Source organism: Pteropus alecto, unplaced genomic scaffold, assembly GCF_000325575.1.
Source record: "Pteropus alecto unplaced genomic scaffold, ASM32557v1 scaffold115, whole genome shotgun sequence".
Classification (NCBI taxonomy): Eukaryota; Metazoa; Chordata; class Mammalia; order Chiroptera; family Pteropodidae; genus Pteropus; species Pteropus alecto.
Window position 1 is genome coordinate 3,265,907 of NW_006436814.1, and position 19,915 is coordinate 3,285,821.

The following is a 19,915-nucleotide window of genomic DNA, read 5'->3' on the forward strand; positions in this document are numbered from 1 at the left end:
TTTTAGATTCCCCTCTATAAAAATGCTATAAAGGACATTACTAGGTCAGTTAGGGAGATTCCACTAAGTTCTACAGATTTGATAATGGCATGTTATTAATGTTAATGTCTTGATTTTTATAGCTGCAAAGTAGTTTTGTTAAGGGAACATCCATATCCTTAGAAAGAAATAACAGTGAAATACTTATGGGTAAAAAAGCATGATGTCCTGAGCTTATACTCAAATGGTTCAGAATAGTACCGCGTGTGTGTAGGGTATTAGTAAAGAATCAGAATGATACAGACAACTTGGATGGATCCCAGAGAGTTTTCCTGAGTGAAAAAGAGCCAATCCCAAAAGGTTACATGTTGTATAATCCCGTTTATGAACACTTTTGAAATGACAAAATCATAGAAATAGAGGATGATGACTGCCAAGGGGTAGGGATGGGGGCGGGGAGGAGGCAGTAATTGCCAGGAGGTAAGGATGTGGCTATAAAAGGGCAACATGAGGGACTCTAATTGTGATACTGTATTAGAGTTTTGCCAGATCTTACCACTGGGGTGGGGGCAGAGGGATGTGATAGGGTACACAAGATCTCTCTATATCTAACAACTGCACTGTAACTGCATGTGAATCTACAAATACGTACAAATGAAGTTTGACTTATCCCCTTCCCCAAATAACGAATTGATGATTTAAAAAATATAACAGTAATTTGTTAAAAATCATAATCTTACCTTCTGTTATCCAACTTTTGATGCATCCAGTCAAAAGTCCCAGGGAACTTGTATGGATTGCTGCTGACAATATAGCTTCTAACTGTTCTTCCTAAATCATGCAAAAAAAGGGGAGGGGGAGGAAAAATTAAATGATAAGAAAGGTTATGTGATCACAGACTCGAGGTAGCAAGTTCTAGTTCAGAATATAAAAGTTTAAGGGTTTAAAAACATCAGACTCACTGTGATGGCTATATACAACCATACAGTAACGCACGTTGGTGATGTGCGTTAAAACTGGAATCTTCATTCACTGCTGGTGGGAATGTAAAATAGTAAAGCCCACTTTGGAAAACAGTCTGGTAGCTCCTCAAAATCAAAATTATATGACCCAGCAATTCCACATCTAGGTACACGGCTAAGAGAAATGACACATGTCCACACAAAAACTCTATGAAGCAGTGTTATTCATAATAACCAAAACCTGCCCATCAACTGAATGGATAAATAAAATGTGGGATACTCATACAGTAGAATATTATACAGCCATATAATGGAAAGAACTGATACATGCTACAACACAAATGAACCTTGAAAACATTAAACCAAGTCAAAGAAATCAGTCATAAAAAGCCATGTTATTTTATTCCATTTATATGAAATGTCTAGAACAAGTAAATCTATAAAGCCAAAAGTAGATTAGTGGTTACAAAAGGCTGGGGGAGGGCAGGAAGAGAAAGAGGTGACTGCTAATAGGTACGTGATTTTTTGGGAAGTGATGAAAATGTTCTAAAACTGAATGTGGTGACAGTTACACAACTCCATGAATATACTAAAAGCCACTGAATTACATACCTTAAATAGGTGAATTGTATAAATATATATGAATTATATATCAACAAAGCTGTTATTTTAAAAATTATGTGAAGAAAGTTTAAGTCATCAAGGACAAAGAAAGAGAAGGCATCATAAGACAGTTCAACAAAATTTTTGAAAAGCAGTAATTAATAGAGAAAAGGTGGCTTATTTAGCAGTGTGAAGGAAACCACATCCTAAAGTCCTCATAGAGGTGAACTATAGATGAGAACAGTTTAGCTCTCAAAATCCTATCAGGCTGAATTCTTGGAGAAACCAGGTAGAGCAAAGTGGGAGAAAAGGGTGATTAAATGTGGGACTGAAAACAGGCGACAGGTTAAAACTCAGTATATGGAACAGACAGTGCTACCCTTCTGTCACCCTGCAGCAAAGAACTGTGGAGGCCGGCCTGGTAGCTCTTTGGAAAAACTGAATGGCTCCGGAAAATACCTAGGGTTTCCCTACTGACATGATGCACATCTAGTCTCTCATCCTAAAGGATGCCTCCAGGTGAATGCCACACACACAAAACAGTTTATAATCTGTTACTGACTCACTATACATACAAAGAGACCACTAAGGACCACCAAACATTCAAGGATAGCCATTGACATCAAAAAGACAATAATAAAAATGACTTCAGAGAAAATAGAGTTAATGAAGGGAACTAAAATAAAACTTTAAACATACACAGACGATATCTCATCCATGAGACAGATTACTATGAAGAAAGAATGATCAAATAAGAACTCATAGAAATTTGAAATCGGATCCAAATTTTGAAAAATCTAATATAAAAAAAGAAAGATGATGAAGAAATCTCCCAAAGTAGAACCAGAAGCAAAACAGACAGACACGGTTGGAAAGTAAAGATAAACTGAAAGATCAACTCAGGATAGTCAACGTCTGCCTAAAGCAGTTCCACAAAGAACAAAAGCAAATTAAGAAAAGGTTAGGTTGTAGCAATGACAGCCTAGGCAATGTGCATTTTTTTTTTTTTTAAAAAAGGCAACTTGAAAATGCCAGGAAAAAAACAAGTTACATGAGGACAAAAGTTAGTACAGATCACTACATAACTACATAGTGAATAATATTTACACATTATGTAGAGTACAAAAGGAGGGGAAAAAGGGAAAGGAAAAAAATCTCCTGATGATAGTAATTGAATATTTCTTTTTATTTCTATGAAATTAACTATTAAATGCCAACTGTAGGTATTAAACCATAAGCAACAATATTTACATTTCATCTGATGTTTAAAAGCTTTTCCCACCAATTTATCATGTTGCATATCTGTAATTATTCAAAGAAACACTACTTGGGCAGAAAGTTAACAAAACCTTTCTGGTTTTGGTTTTTCTTTTATGTATTTTATTTTTATTTTTCAATCACAGTTGACATTCAATATTATTTTATATTAGTTTCAGGTGTATCGCACAGTGGTTAGGCATTTATGTAACTTATGAAATGATCCTCCCCGGATAACTAGCACCCACCTGGCACCATATACAGATATTACAACATTATGGACTACATTCCCTATGCTGTACTTCACATCTCCTTGGCTAGTTCATAACTGTCAATTTGTACTTCTTAATCCCGTCGCCTTTTTCACCCATCCCAAAACATTTTCTCTTCCCCCATGGGAAAATGACCTGGGGTTGGTTTACTTTCTTCTAGCATATTTTAGTAGCAAATACTGAGTTAAAATAAATGTGAACCATGAGCGGTCACCAGGCAACACTGCTTATTGTAAGATAATGTCTCCTGATCGTTAAAACATATTGGGACTAGAAAAACTGTGAGTGGATTATATTCATGAGGAAGTTAAGATTTCGGCTTCCATGACCTCTGAGTCCTATAAATGTCTTGTTTTGTGGGAAATCAGAACTTTCACTAAAAGGCTTTCACAAGATACTTGTTTCTTTAGAGCAGTGGTTCCCAAAACACTACATCAGAGTCACATCAAGGGCTTATTAAAACACAGATTGCTGGGCTCCATTCTTGGAGTTTCTTTCTTTAAATTTATTTATTTAAATTAGTTTCAAGTATACAGTACCTTGGTTATGGAGATTCTGATTCAGTAGCTCTAGGGTAGGAACCCAAAACCTGCATTTCTAACAAGTTCCCAGTGAAGCTGATAGCAGGGACCATACTTTGTTGCTACAGACCATGAGATTTCCCTAATATGGTTTCCACTCATGTGGTCTCGTTCTCTTGCACCTACACAGGTCTCTGTGGGGCTGGAATGGCCCCTAGACAGCTATAACGACGTCTACTCATGACATGCCTGTGCAGACATGTGTTTCATGTCCTTTATCAGTCTATACAGCTAAGCGAACCTAGTGCCAAGTTATGGCTTATTGGGTCCTGGGAATATGAATTTTAAGCCAAATCCAAGACTATAGCTACTATCATGCAGAGTGAGCTTTATACTAAACTTTTGTAGAGATTATCTAATAGATTTTTATAATAATAGATAGTAACTCACCCAAAAAAGAAGAGTTAAAAATCATCTAACCTGACTTAAACTGGAAGGCTGAATATCCATAAGTCTTGGTGAGAGAAGGCCAGCCACAAGACATCGATTATAACCATCGGGAATGGCTTCATTGAGAGATGGTCCTGATTTCTTTAAAAAAGTCAAAGTCTGTAAAAGATTGATTAGTAAGATATTAAATTTAAGAATATGTAAAAACTCATTTCCCTGCTTTACACTAAACATTCTGAATAAACCACTGAAATGAAAATTGGGGAGGACTACATTTCTGTACTTCTTATAGGAAAATGGTTTATAGCTTCTTAAGCTAAACCGATGCTTACTAGTTACAAATAATACTAGTGATGAGTACTGTAGATAGTTTATGTTTTCCTTCTCTAAAGCTGATAGACTTGGTGACAGATCTTAACTTGACACAGAGACACAAAAAAAACCCTGTAGTTTATTTCTCTTGGTCTAATGTAAAAGCTATCAAAAATGAAGTATAAATATGGTGTTTTTCTACATCTAGCTAATTATCAATGAAAAGGTCTGTCGATGTTTTCTTGGAAAAGTATTTTTCAACATATAATCATCACTCACTCTGTGCCAAGCACTGTACGACAGTGCTAGGTACCTTATTTGCAAAACTTCATTTTTTCATAAGCTTTCTAAGAAAGAGGAAAGGATAAAAGGGGATGTGGTTAAGGCAATGACCCACTTCACTCTTTTCCTTGGAGTACAAGTAGCTAACATCCACAGAAAGCTGCTAAAAACATCCCAATACCTCTCATTAACCTAGAAGAAATCACCATTTTAACCAAAACAGTAGTTTACATAATTAACACTAAAGTTTAAATCCATCGTCTGACTTGAATTCAATAAGAAACACTGTTTACTGTGTTTTTACCTACCTCCTTCTGAAAGCCAGTACAAGTTATATGAACAACTCCTGAGTTTAACAAACAAGTGGCATCTAAAAAAAAGATTTAAAAAAATCCGCTTACATATTACATTTGAGATGGCAATAATACAACAAAATTTTCTTAACACATTGCTAGGCAAGGTATCAAATTATTACATGTAATACATTTTAAAATAATTTTTCCAGGTATTTCTAGTTTAACAAGATACCAAACCTCATCACAAATGCATTAAATGTGAAATATTTAATCTCTTCTAGCAAACAAGTGATTAATTTCTTTATAAAACACATCAGTGTTAAATTTCTCCTGTATGTATATTAATTTCCTAAGTTATCCATACATTAACTGACAATGACAGATAATACTATATACATATACGCACATAAATATACACACATACATATTCTTGCATGTTATTTTTCTCATAAGGTAATGTTAAAAAAGTACATACCAAAATTATAGGTACTTGGGTAAAAAAACTGCTCAGGAGGTGGATATGAAGGAGGAACTCCTCGACTTAAACTTCTCTCATGTACTAATATATCCAAGATGTAATGTGGAGAAGTCCTACTTACAACAGAATCCAGTGACCAAAATGCAAAATAAGAGCAATTATGTAGATATTCTCCCGACCTAAAAGAAATTTTTACAAACTTATTAAGTCACTGAACTGCTACATATACAAATACAGAGGGGTGGGAGGGGGAGAGAATATATCATACCTTAACGAATCTGGCATTTGTGCATGATACCAACGATTTATGTCAAAAAGCCCCAAATATATAGAAGGCTTTCCTTGTCCATATATATTCACTTGCCAGGTAAAGACTGAAACACTGGTGTCAGGAGACAGAACTTAAGAAAAAAGATATTTTTTAAAATAGAATAATCTCAAAATAAAATCCCACAAATAAAAGTACAGCAAATAAATTCATATATGATTTGTTAAAACACAATTCTATCATTTATTCTATAAGAAGAGAGATTCACTTGTATCTTTGCTATTTTTCTATTTTAAGACCTTATTAAAAAGAACTCATCAGAAAAGTTATATCCTGGTTCGTTTTCAGTTAACACTTTGGCAACTTTGAGGTATTGGAGGTAGAAAGTAGAAAATGAATGGTTCATAGATAGTACCAGAGACTATCAATATTTAAAATGGATGTCTTTAGGCCTTAAAGCTTGGAGCTTAATTCTGTAAAGGAATTCTGGTTGAGAAGGACTGACTTAGTTATATATGAAAAAGGGGGGGAAAAAAAGAAAAGTACTTGAGTAGTGGCTATGGAACTGAAAGACAGGAACCAAGAGACATCAATAGAAAGAGAGAGGAAAGTAAAATTATGAGACAGATTCATGGGAAATATAAAAAGGAACATGCAAGTGGGGAAGAAGAAGAGAGTTTGGTGAGATTTTGACATGTTCAGCTAGATGTGAAAACTGGATCACTAACACAGATGTGGAGACTAGGACAGAGACATCTCGTGTGGATGAGCTAAGAGAATGAATCTCGATAAGAACACAAACAGTCCGAACTCTAGTGAGCGCTCCCAGAACTTAGTGAACCTATCACATTAGCACATGTAATCCTCACACCCACTCTTTACAAAAGGTATAAATGTATTATGTCACTCACAGATGGGGAAAGAGGATCAGAAATATTAAATCATTTGTCAAAGGTCACAACTAGTGACAGAGCTGGGATGAATTCATGTTGGATTCATGTTGTGATTCCAGGAAGAAGGAATCACACTAAAGGAGGCAGAGAAAATATTCAAGGCAACCAAGGCATGTTTGCAATATGTGTCTCAAAAAATACACAGAGAAAAACATTATTCAGAGACTATCCATACTGGTGAAAATGAGACCTCATTTCTGTTTGTGTTTTGAGACCTGGATTAAAATACAAGGATTCCTCATTTCCTTAATCTGTTCAATTCTTGAGTTCTACTTAACATTCTGAAGAACAAGAAATACCCAATATTTCACATAGACCTAGATAAATTCCATATTCAGTATTCCACTTTTTTATTGCCAGGAGTGTACACTCTAGAAACCAATATCTGTCATAAATTTTAAATCAAGCATTTACATGATATATAGTAAGAATATTTTTAACTAACCTTCACTTGTGCCTTCCTCCCTGTCACCATGAGATCGAAATTTCTCTATACTCTGGCATCCCAACAACTTGGTATTATTAGTCTGTCCCCTCAAAGGAAACATGCCACCTGTAAGGTCCAGTGTGTATCTTTCTTCACAGTACTCTAACCCCTGAAATATAAAATGTGCAAAAATCTTTATCTTAATAAGATTCTAAGCAAAAAGTCAGTCTAAAATTAAATGTTCTCTAAATTTAAAGATTTCTTACACAAAACAAAGAGAACAAACAAAAATTAAAGAGAACATGTCACTGATAAAGGCTCTAAAATTTTATAAAGCATAAAACACAGATAAAACGCTAGATTTAGTCTCAAAAGTAATTACCAATAAATTTTCTAAAGCTGATATCAAGCATGGGAACCTTCACGCACCACTGGTTGGAGTGTAAACTGGACTAACCATTAACATTATATATACACATACTCTAGGCCAGCAAACCTACACCTGTGTTCTCATTGAAATCCTTGCTTAAATTTTTTTTGCTTAAATGTGTGATGCTTGCCGCTGTCCTTAGTTCACAAGTGGCGCCAGCAGAAGCACGTGTAAAAAAAAAAGAGAGAGAATCAGAAAAAGATTTATAAAACTTTCCCTAGAAAAATGAGTAATCATAAAAATGCTCCATATAATTCAGGGACTCATGGATTCCCATCCCTAAAACCTCAAACACTAGGTTAAGAAAGTCTGTTCTAGAAAATAGAAAATGAGGGTTGACCAAATATGGCTATGAGCAACAGCACCCCAATATTTCTTCAAGAATTCATCTAGAAAAAGTCATCTGAAAGACCAGATGCATTTACCCTCTTTTACAATTAATTGTTAAGGGGAAAGACTGTTTATAAAGTCACTGTTGGTTTATTGCTTGATATGCTAGAGCAACAAAGCAGGGTTATTTTTCTTGGGAACCAATTAGGCCACAAGCTTCAGTTTTGTCCAATCCCCTTATTTTAGAGGAAAGTGATACCTGAAGAAGTTAATAGTGTCACCTTGATAAAACAGCTAGTCTCCTAATCCCTAATCTAATACTTTTTCCATTATATTATGAATACAGTATTAACTTAAATATAAGAATAACTTTTCAATATCTGAATATCTAAAAACAGACTTAAAACAGGTAAATAATGAATGAAGTGGTAACATGAAGCTCTATCACCATTACACCATTTACCTCATATAAGGTTTGTCCTGATGCCGAACACTTTCTATCACCAAAGGCCAGCTGAAGCAGATGTAAACTCAAAACATCACCTTCCCTGAAAGAAACAGAAATTACCTAAATATCATATTAATACATTAAGCATTTCTTACTATCCAAATAAACTTAGTATGCATACAATATTAAGTGCATGTGACAAAACTAAGCTCACTGTGAAGAATTCAGTTTTATTTGGCTGATATCAAAAAATGCAGTCCTTTGAAACAAAAACAGATTTTTAATCTTTTATTGATTTTAGTTAACTTAAGCTGATGTTGTCTGCATATGTTAGGTGACACCTTATGTAGCAGAGACTATAACTGGTTGCTTAGTATTCCTTCTCTCCTTCTTTAATAGGTACGCTTTAATAGGGCTGCCTAAAATATACTATATTTCCCAGCTTCCTTTGTGGCTAGGTACAAGAGGCCCAAGTTTCGGCCAATAGGATGTAACCGGAATTATCCTATGGCAACTACATAAAACCTTCTTCAAGGTTTTTTGCTTTGCTCCTTGTCCTCTTGCTCATTCTTCCTGATCCCCTCCTTCATATTGTGAGGCTTCTACCTAGAAAGATGTCCTGCACCATGAAGATGAGGGCATTACGGAAAGGATATAAAGCAAAGATAACAAATCAACTCTGCACTGCTCAAGTACAGAATGCAGTAAATATTAAGAGTACAGATTTCTAAGCCACACTGTCTGAATTTGAAATCTTATTCTTACTGGCAGATCTTTCTTAAAACATTTTTTACTTGGCTTCCAGGATACCACACTCTCCTAATGTTTCTCATACTACACTATCCTTAGTTCTCTGCTGGCTCTTCTGCCCTCTTATTCTCAATCTCCAATTATCTCTAAATACAGAAAGTTTCTAAAGCTCAGTTCCCAGCTCTCTTCTCTGGCTATTCTCATTCTCTCTGAGGCCAGTACTCAACTGATTGCTTATTATTTGAATCACCAGAGAAGCTTTGAAAAAAATACTAACGCTGAGGGCCTACCATCAGAAATTGAGTTAACTGGTCTAGAGTAGCCAGACCATATTCAAAAACCTACCTCAGCAGGGTCTACAGGGCCCTACAAAAACTCATTCTATTTGTCTGGCTTCATCTATGACTACTCCGCACTCTACCCTTGCTGGCCTTGCTTTTCTCTGAGACATTTTACTATGGCCTTTGTATTCTTTCCCCCAGATCTTCCCATGGCTCTCCCCACTACCTGCCCTGACAGACTTCATTTAAATCTCCCTAACTATACTACCTAAAATAGCAGTTTCCTACTTCACTACACTACGTATCTCCTTTCCCAGCTTTATTTTTCTGTATCACTATTTGAAATTATATTAGATATATGTTCTAGTATATTTATTTACTATGTCTTCCTCACTGAAATGCAAAATCTAGAACAAATTTGTCTTCTGCATCTCTACGTTCTCTAGAACAGTTACTAGCACACAGTAGATGCCCAATAATTTTGTTGAATGAATAAATACATGGACACAAAGCAAAGACTGCCTCTAAAAGACCAAATACTAAACAGGATAAACTGAATACAACCAACATTAAAGGGCAAAAGAAAAGTCATTTTTTTCATTCACTTTTCCATTACTATAAAACTAAATGTGGCTTTAATTATAATTGATTAGCACTATGGCAACAATTTAAGACCTATACTCATGAAATTTTGTAGTGGTATAGTCACTCTACAGTGATTCTTTTTTTCCTATTATTTTGTTCAAACTATCACTGTGGTGGGGATGGGGGAGAGAAAGACCACATCACCTGTCTTTCTTATTTAAACTTATCATCTAAACTGACATTATTTTAATCATAATAAGAATAAGGTGCTGGGAGATTCAATGACCAGGGGGATGGAAGAAGAAACTTTGTTATATTACGCACCTTTGTAAAATAAGAGACTAATCTAAGAATGATTTAAATAGAGTTCCTGATGTGTATATATGTACTATTTATATATGTGAATATATGCTGCTTATATACACATATAAACAAATGTAAATAATTTTGTATACAATTTACGGGAGTTCACTATGTAGACTGCCCTATGTCTACCCACAGACCACAGGTCAGGAATCCTGCTTTAAATCATATTACATACAAATACATACTAATATATATCATAGCCTTCATCAGATTCTCAGGGAGGTGCCTAACATAATTTAAGGATCCTAAACAAAGATTAGAAGTCCACAAAAATACCATTCTCAAAAAAATATCTAACATTAATAGTACTGACAAATGCAACATAAAGAATAATCTAAATTATAAATTAAATTAACCTCGCCCTATTAAAAGACAATTTAGAGTCCTAGAAAGTGGTTTAAAAATCCTTAGAGAATTGTTCCCATGTGTCAATTACTCAATGTGTTGTGGATAATGAAGATAACTAAATATGGGGCCATCACTATAAGAAAAACAGAAAACACAGTTTTGTCTATATTTCAAACTGTGATTCATTTGTGCTTGGAATGCATACTCTGAAAACTACTTCAAAAAAGGACTAAAGGAAGTGCATATAGTTCACAAGAACTTTAGGAGAAAAAAATCAGGAGTAGAGAAAGTTGAGATAGCTTCATGATTTTAAGGACAGAGTGAGCATCACTTATAACTTTAAGAGGGAACCCCTCTAGACTTTTGTGTGGGAATTTAGAAAAAGGAAAAAAAAAAATCCACACAAAGAATAAATTTATAGAACTTACCATCCCAAGAGACAGTATTAGAAGGAAAAATAAGGGAAATAAAAAAACTATCTAGATAAACGTGCCCCTTCATTCCTTACCACACACAGCCTTCACAAGGCTCATTCTTTACTGCTGCTGGCCCACATTATACTTGGGTGGAAATATGGATTTGACTCAATGAGGAGTATCCCAACAGCTGTCTCTATATTTTCATTTCAATTTTTCTCCAGGGTTGACAAATTTCCTAAGTGGCAAATTGTTTCCTCATTGACTTACTACAATGTAAGGCAAAACAAAACCTCAAAGTGGGAACATCTAACACAAAAACTCAAACTGATCAAAATTCAAGTACTTAAAATCTAAGGTAGGATGGGTCTTGGGAAGAGAAAGTACTGACTGGGAGCAATGAGTTCTCAAGATAAAGGCATTTATACCACCAACATAATTGTTTCAGTGATCATCAAAGACCTAAATACCAAAGGAAAAATAAGAGAAAATCAATTGTTACGCTATTCTAGCACTGGAATCGAACAAGCTTAACCAGTCAGAAATTAAACTGAAAAGAAATATTTCTCACTAGTTGTAGTCGGAATGAAATTAGAGCTTATGACACAGGGGAAATTAACCAAATAATTCCTAAAAATATACTGTAAATGCAAGTAGAAAGACTAGAAAACACAGGGATAAATAAAAATGAGCAGCATACAAACAAATAGAAAAAATAAGATTATAAAAGAGAAAAGACGTTCTATGAAAGAAGGTGGAAGGCCATAAAAATTGCCTAATGTATTAAGAGGTTGCCTAACTCACCTGTGTTGGCTTACTCTTTGAAATAACATTGAAACAAGTCAAGCAAGCAGTTTCTTCTCCCTGATATCTTAAGATTACTCGAACAATCATTTAACTTTAAAATCATTTCAACTACGATTTACTAATTCATTAAATTATGTTGCTTTCACTAAAAGGGACAACATAGTACAAAGCTTTCCTAAAGAAATTAATTACTGCTCCATTTTTGACAAATATTTTTAAAAACCACATGTATCACACTTACCCATCTTGTGTAGACTGAACAGCCCACAAGTAACAGCAATTACGAGGATCATTCTCAGGTTCCTGGAAAGTGACAGCATATACAGGAACTCTCCCACCTTCCAATTGTGTGTAGTATCTATAAAAGGCACAAAAATTAATACACTTCATACTTTCAAGTTATAACTTCATGAAAAAGGAAGAAAGTGCCTCAATGTAAGAATGTGAGTAAGAGCAATTACTGTTTATATGATCTTACCTTAAAAAACAAGCAGGGTACAAAATATCAAGACAATGGGCATAGCAGCCATCTCCCAGGGAGAACTCGGAAGGGTTAAAATAACTAAAGCACATGTACATATGTATAGGTGAACTAGTCCTCCCAGTCATATAAATGTATGCCACTGTTCCCCAGTAAGAAGTACCCTAGAAAGAGATGAAATACTGGCCACGACACTCCATATCAGCTGTTTGGGTTTAGAGTCAGTTTCCTCATTACTATCAGAATGAGTTAGAATCTAAAGTGTTCCCATAAACACTTTAAAAGTGTAATTAGCCAAAAGATAACAGTGCTAGAGAAAACACTGTAGAAGCCAGGTTTTCCAGGTACTCCCTTAGTAACAATTTAGACACGAGCGTGTAAAAGAGGATCAGCAAAGAGAGCTGAAATGGACTTCCCATAGGGAGCTACTAGGGAATAGCACCACCACTTTATCACTGGGACTTTGCAGAGAAATTTGACTTTGAGGAAGTGCAAGGATAGTCAGTGTTTACCTAAGAGATTTCTAACACTCTAATATCATCAAAGAACCCAACAATAAGAAATGAGCCTGGTGTGAGATGAGAGAATCTTGTTATTTTTCATCTCTCTTTCCTTCATGTCATTTATTACCAAACTCAGACAAGTAAGTACCAATCTGTTGGCAAGACTAACTGAGCAGAAAGTTGGAAGGGTGACTATTTGTTGACTCGTTTGCAACTAAATTACTAATATGCCTTGAAAAAAAAATGAAGAAATATTAAATTGACAACTGAAGACAAGTAGGTGTCTACTTAAGTCTTAATACAGTTTAAATTAAAAATCTATAATGCCTATTTGCTATCTCCCTCAATAAAGTTATTTCCTCAGCAATTTTAACAATGTAAATATTAATAAAATATTAATTTAATTATATTTGAGAGAAATTTTTCACAGCGTAAACAAATATGTAGTTTATAGTCACGTTTTACTATCAAATTGAACATAATAACTGAAATGCTTTTTAAATATACACTGAAAGAAATCTAAATTTATGTGTTGTCATTCCTTTATTACATCAAATTATAAATTAATGCAATGGAAAATTACGCTCACTTATTCAATCATTAACCTATCTTACTTTTTTCTCTTTAAGATAATTTTTAAATATTAACAATTAAGTACAAGTTATATTCAGAAAGAAAACACCAGTAATCAAATAAAAGTTATACTTACTCTCTTTTCATGCTTTTCATATTCCAAAGTGCTAGATAGCCATCAGAAAAACCTACAGCAAGCTGATTTGTCCTGTGTACATAACTGAGAGTTGAAACAGCTGTCCCTGATGGGCCCACCAACTGGAAACACAGGTGGCGCCCTTCTCGCATGACATTTTCTCTGATGTGTGGGACTTCAGCTGGGATGCCAGTGATGACTTCGAGGTCTAAAACAAACAAAAAAAAAATAGAGAGATTAACAAACTATGAACAGCATAAAAGCAAACATATCACCCATTATTCAAGCTGCAAATGAAGACTATCAGTGTCAAGCAAAATAAGATAAAAACAGCCACCCTTATCTACTTAAATCATATGATTTTCAAAATACGTTTTTAGCTATATAATTTAAAAAACCTCATAGTATATATCAAATATCTAAAAGTAGACTCTTTTAAAAAAGGAATAAACAATTTCGTTAAGAATCATAAATAAGGCTGATAGTTTCTTTATTCAAATTTAGAACTAGCCACTCAAATATTCCTCTTGGAGAAATGGCTGGTTTCAGGTCTGGGAAGAAAATATATAAGATGAGCCTGGCATATCTTGCGTCAGAAATCTAAGCAGCTATCAAAGTCTAAGGGAGATTTGTCGAACTATATAAAGGAGCTCTTATTAGCAAAAACAGAACATTCTAGGCATCAAAAAACAATAATGAAAACGAATGAATGAAACACATTATTACATATGTAAAACCTCATGAGTTCCTGCCTGCCTCACCTACAAAACATCTTACTGAATCATTGGAAATAACTGGGTACCAGCTTCTTACTCTGAAAATTAGTAAAGAAATACTATGCACTTATCCCAACTTTTCTGTCAGTAAAAACTGTTATTTCAGGGTAAACAACTAGCCCTAGATAATGAGAAAATTCTTCTTTAGATTAACAGAATTTTGAAACCATCGTTTTTGCAGCCCCTAATGAAGGAAGAGATGAAGGCAACAATCTCAATGGATGAAACGATCAATTTAGAGTAGGATTTTTCAACCTTAGCTCTGCTAACATTTTAGGTCAGATAATTCTTTCCTGTGGGGGGCTGTCTTGTGCACTGTAGAATGTTAAGCCGCATCCCTGGCCTCTACCTTCTAGATGCCAACAGCACTATCTCCCTCCAGTAGTAACAACCAAAAATGTCTCCAGATATTACTAAATCTTTCCTAGAGGGCAAAAATCACTCCCAGTTGAGAACCACTGATAAAAAGGCTGATGGGAAACTTTAAATAGGAAAGATCGTGCTGTCATTATCTTAACCCACCAATCACTAAATGTGAAACAAGATACCAAGTGCTTCTTGATGTCATACAGTATGAAATACCCAGTACTTCTCAAGTATCTTTGCCAAACGTTAAAGCTGAATTAATCAGATAACTTATAGTTGCAGAAAATATGAAATGTAAATGACACATGAAACAGATAAATCCAAAATGTAATGTATTATACCAGATTACTTCTTCAGCAAGTCAGTGGTACTAAAAATAAAAAAAGACAGGATAGCGGAAGAATTATTCTACATTCAAGGAAACATGACGTCATGTGTAATTTGTGACCTTGTTTGTAACCTGATTCAAACAATCTAAATGCAAAAAGATGTTTTAGAGATAATTACAGCAATGTGATTATTAGACTATACCAAGGAATTATTATTGTTGTTAGGAGTGGTAATGGCACCATGATTGTGTAAAATAATAATTATTTGCTTTAAATTAATTTAGAGGAAAAGGGAAAAAAGAGAAATGAAATAAAATAAATGTACACATATGGCAAATTTTGAAAACTAATTTGACTTTGGGTAATGGGTATGAAGGAATTCTTATATTACGTACTTGAAGATGTCAGAAATCTTTAATAAAGAAAATTATGCAGGCCTGTGTATTGATACAATAGTTATGCAAGGGCAGATTCCCTCAATGCTATTATGAAGGGGGGTAAAATCATATCACACTGTACCTGAATGGTTACCCTTCTGCTTCTGATTTTTTTCAGAAAATAGCAAGTGATTAAAATTTGCTAGAATGAATGGAATATTGTAAACTTATTCAAGAGAATATGGCAAACTGTATATCAACTGTTATGGCAGGATATATAAGAAATACCATTAAGTTTGGAAAACCTGCAAAATAATATTTATAGTATGATAAATGTTAAGAACTTCATTTTCTACGTTATTTGTATTTGTAGTTGTAATAGTAAGTTACTTTTGCAAACAAAAAAATCAATTTTTGTATTAAATTCCAACACTCAATTTTTGTTATAAAATTCAATGGCTTCGTAGTTTTCATAATTGAGAAATGGTTCTGAATCTCTGATCACAATCCAGAGTTTCATTATAAAGTTATCTTTGTGCTAAATTAAGCTGATTGTTGACTTCTGAAATAAAAGATGTTTTAACTTTTTGATCTGAAGTTTTAATTATGAATACAGCGTATTAATTAGCCTTATACCTATAATAACATCTACAGAACACACTCTGTAACAAAACTTCAAGACTAGTTAAATTCTTTATCGATTTTCTCTAAAGACTACTTAAACCATTTCTAATATTCTATGAATTCATTTTACTGTTATTTTTGCTAATCAATTCTTTTCATTTAAACTTTACCCAAGATTTTATTAATCAATCAGATCTTCATACATATCAAAATTTAAGGTATAATCTTTTTATTACTATGAGAATTATTTTTAAGTGCAAATGTGGCCATTATTTTTACCAAATCAAATTTTTTCAGTTCTTATTTTGCGGATTTAAATTTAGTCCAGATGAGGAGGGAAGGAGGAGGGAGACAGAGTAAAGGGGGTCAAATATATGGTGATAGAAAGAGATCTAACTATGGGAGGTGAACACAGTGTAAATATATATATACCTTACTGTTAAAGTGTACAGCTGAAACTTATTGGATTTTTAACCAATGTCACCATAAAAAAATAATTAATTAAAAATTAACAAGCAAAAAAGACATCTGATTTGGTTGTAGCCGCAGTCACCCGATCTAACTATGGGAGGTGAACACAGTGTAAATATATATATACCTTACTGCTAGAAAATAAATAAATAAATAAACAAACAAATAAATTTAGTTCAGATGGTCTGGTTCCTCAGTTAATTTCTGGTCAAATATAATTTCTACCACTTGCAGTTTTATTGTTTTATTACTTACCAAATTTTTTATTAGTTATGCATTTTATAAGTTGGGATGAAATACTGGTCATCTCGATTTCTTAGCTGATCCATAAATGAATAGATCTGCAATATTACACCACCGCTTTAAAATTCAAGAGGGTCCTCAAGGTCAAATGGCCCTTTCCTGAATCTTTATAAGCATTATACATGTTTTAAAAGTTTTTAAGTTAGCTCTCCTCCCTTCATAAACCAATCAAATAAGATTCACATCGTTAAAAAAAAAAAGCATGAAAGCACTTGATAAAGAGTACATTTACAAATACAAGCATTAGTATTAAATGGGAAAAAAATGTCTTCGCTTTTTTTGAATTTGAGTAACGTTAGTTCTATTTCGGGATGTTATTTTGTGAGGGAAGACTTTCAATTACTCTGTTATTTCCTAATAAATTATTTTTTTTGTCTTGGTCTCACCACAGGAACATAAACAGCATGCAAAAACACCAAGCTAGATCCTACGTGGATGGATAATTTTATACTGTCTGATAAGGATCAAGATTTTTAAACCTTTAGCCCTTCTTCTGACATTTACTAGATATTATGCAAATGTGTATCTGAAAACAAGTAAACCAATAACCCTAACTCTTTCAAGATCTATTTTAGTATATGAACACTTAATAAAACAGACTAACATGCGAAAAGTATTCAGTGCCCCAAACAATAGGTCCATATAATAAGAGAAACAAAGGTACATAAAAAAGTTTCTATAAAAAATTTTTTTGACAATTTTAAAAAATCAATCCCTTACATCAGAATATTCAAGTGCTCAATTTTGGGTTTCAAGCAAAGAATGATTACCTGACGCCTCTACTTCATTCTGACTGCATGACAAGTCATCCAGACACAGGTCAATAAGAAGGATCTGTCCAACATCAGTTACCACAGCTGCCACACCAAAAAGCCAGCGTAGACTTGGGTGTAAATGCTGAGTGCTTGCACTGGCTCCTCCATGATTAATTATAGGTTCAATTGCTGTAACCTAGAAAGTAGAATATATGATTTGCTTTTCTTATATAAAATGAGAAAATACAATTAAAAACATATTTTGAGGTTAAAGCTGGTTATAATAGATTTAAACATTTTCTAATATTAAAATCATAAATCTGCATTTGAATTTGCGAATCTGAATAACAATGAAATTTTCCAAAAGGAATTACACCATTACTTCAATATATAACAAATCATGCAGATGGAATAACTGATGTTTATTGAGTTTAATATAAGCCAAGCATTGTGGTAATTGATTCATTTAATATTCACAATAACCCTTTGATATTGGACTGTATGTAATTATACCTGTTTAAAGATGAAACATCCAGAGGCTTAGAAAGTTTGGCTGAATTATTCAAGTCACACATTCATTAAGTGTAAAATGCAAACCTAGATTTTTCTCACTTTAAAGCTCATTTTAACCAGCTACTCTATGATTATATAGCCTCTTCTCTTAAGAGTAAAAATAAATTATTCCAGAAAATTTTTGTTTACTTTAAAACAAAAGTCCTGTCTATGACTTAAAGCCTTAAGAGATCTAATATTCTTCAAAAGGTTTATATTATAATGGACTTCACGCAAAACTTTAGCAGTGACTAAATCACATTCAACAAGGACTGAAGTTAAAGAAAATCATACTTCAGCTACATTATGGAGTTATATTCCCCCCCTTCATCTCATGAATCACATTTTACATGTGTGTACCTAATACTCTATTTTATTTTATATTTCGCTTTCCTTCTGTTTCTTATTAATTAAATATAATATATCAGTATTTGGTGATTTCTACTATAATATCGATAGATGTCCTAGAAAGAAGTAATTCATTATCAATGGTTTATGCATTAATATAAGATAAACTTTAATTTCAGGCTTCAATTTATTATTATAGACAAAAGTGTGGCTGTCTATATTTCATTTGTACACAAAACATTCCACAGTGTTTCTAATTCTGAAAGACGTAATTTCATGAGTTGTCCTCCTTTTCTAAATTATGGTAATAATGTGTATAAATACTAAAGCATATTCTCTTCAATTTCCTCAGTGAGGGGTAAGGAATCACAGCTTGCATTCCTCATATAAACACAATATGAAGTAATTGATAATGCTACCTTAATTAATTTTAAAATAAGGCAATTAAAAGCAAACAAATTTTAGGAGACGCTGTGCTCTAAACAAGTAAAAGAAATAGTTGACTGAACTTCTTCTGAAGTTACCTATCACCACTGTCCCAATTTTTTCTTCTATATTCCCTCTTCCATGTGATATCCAGCCATCCACCCAAATGAGCAACCAGGAACTTAGATTAAGTTTCTTCTCAAGTTTTTCTGACCCAAATGATCAACAAATCCTGTCCATGTTACCTCCTGAATATATGTTGAAGCTGTCCCAGTCTATTTCTACTGTCATTTCCTTAATTCAGTTCATCATCATTAATGACCTGAACTACCCCAATCCAAGGAGCTTTTTATAGAATTTTGGAGGAGGCCCCTAACTGCAAACAAGGCCATTATAATCTCAATCCTCACCATTTCTGGCTCCGACTTCCTACTTTCCCTCTCCCCCAGCCATTCTAAATAAGTCTAGTTTTCCAATACTCCATATACTGTGACTTTTTACATGCTGGTCTCTTTACCTGAAATGTCCAATCTTTCTGAGTAGAAATAATTCAGGTGTCTTCCAAATTCAAATGCTTGACTTTATAGAAGTATTATAATTATGCTGTAATCATATTACCCTTCTGCTAGAGTACAAGCTTTCTGATAGCATGGACCAAGTTCAATTCAACCATTTAGCCTCAAAATCTAGCACACAGCACTCAATATATCGCTAAATTAATTCTGCCTTGAAAATCATCACCACTGGCAAGTATATATAAGATACCACGCTATCAGTTACTTCAGAGCCCCACATTAGCCCACTGGGTCAGTTTCCTCAACTGTAAAAACATTATTTTGTCATTAAGCTCCCTTTTAATTTTAAAAACTCTTTGACTATATACAGTATATATATATATATATGCATACATACATTTTTATGTCTAAGTGCATATTTTTTCACACCATGTATATAAAGAATTCTGCTCTTCCATCATTTCATATTTGTGTGTGTGTGTGCATTTATAAACAAATACATTTTCTCACCATGTATGGAAGAATAGCAACAAACCCCCAAAAAACAGACTGAATTCAA

At 33.7% G+C, this 19,915-nt stretch overlaps 1 protein-coding gene across 3 annotated transcripts in view; it reads right to left on the bottom strand.

The window, feature by feature from the left end:
* AHCTF1 (AT-hook containing transcription factor 1) overlaps positions 1–19,915 on the bottom strand; it is a 69,866-nt gene that overhangs the window by 35,845 nt on the left and 14,106 nt on the right. For all 3 annotated transcript variants that reach the window (XM_006914268.3, XM_025048512.1, XM_025048513.1), the window contains exons 4-13: positions 17,531–17,711; positions 13,515–13,722; positions 12,063–12,179; positions 8,284–8,368; positions 7,079–7,229; positions 5,681–5,813; positions 5,410–5,591; positions 4,947–5,008; positions 4,075–4,203; positions 720–810 (exon numbers count right to left, since the gene is read on the bottom strand). In XM_006914268.3, the coding sequence (XP_006914330.1) occupies positions 720–810; positions 4,075–4,203; positions 4,947–5,008; positions 5,410–5,591; positions 5,681–5,813; positions 7,079–7,229; positions 8,284–8,368; positions 12,063–12,179; positions 13,515–13,722; positions 17,531–17,711 (1,339 nt within the window). The remainder of the gene's footprint in view (positions 1–719; positions 811–4,074; positions 4,204–4,946; positions 5,009–5,409; positions 5,592–5,680; positions 5,814–7,078; positions 7,230–8,283; positions 8,369–12,062; positions 12,180–13,514; positions 13,723–17,530; positions 17,712–19,915) is intronic.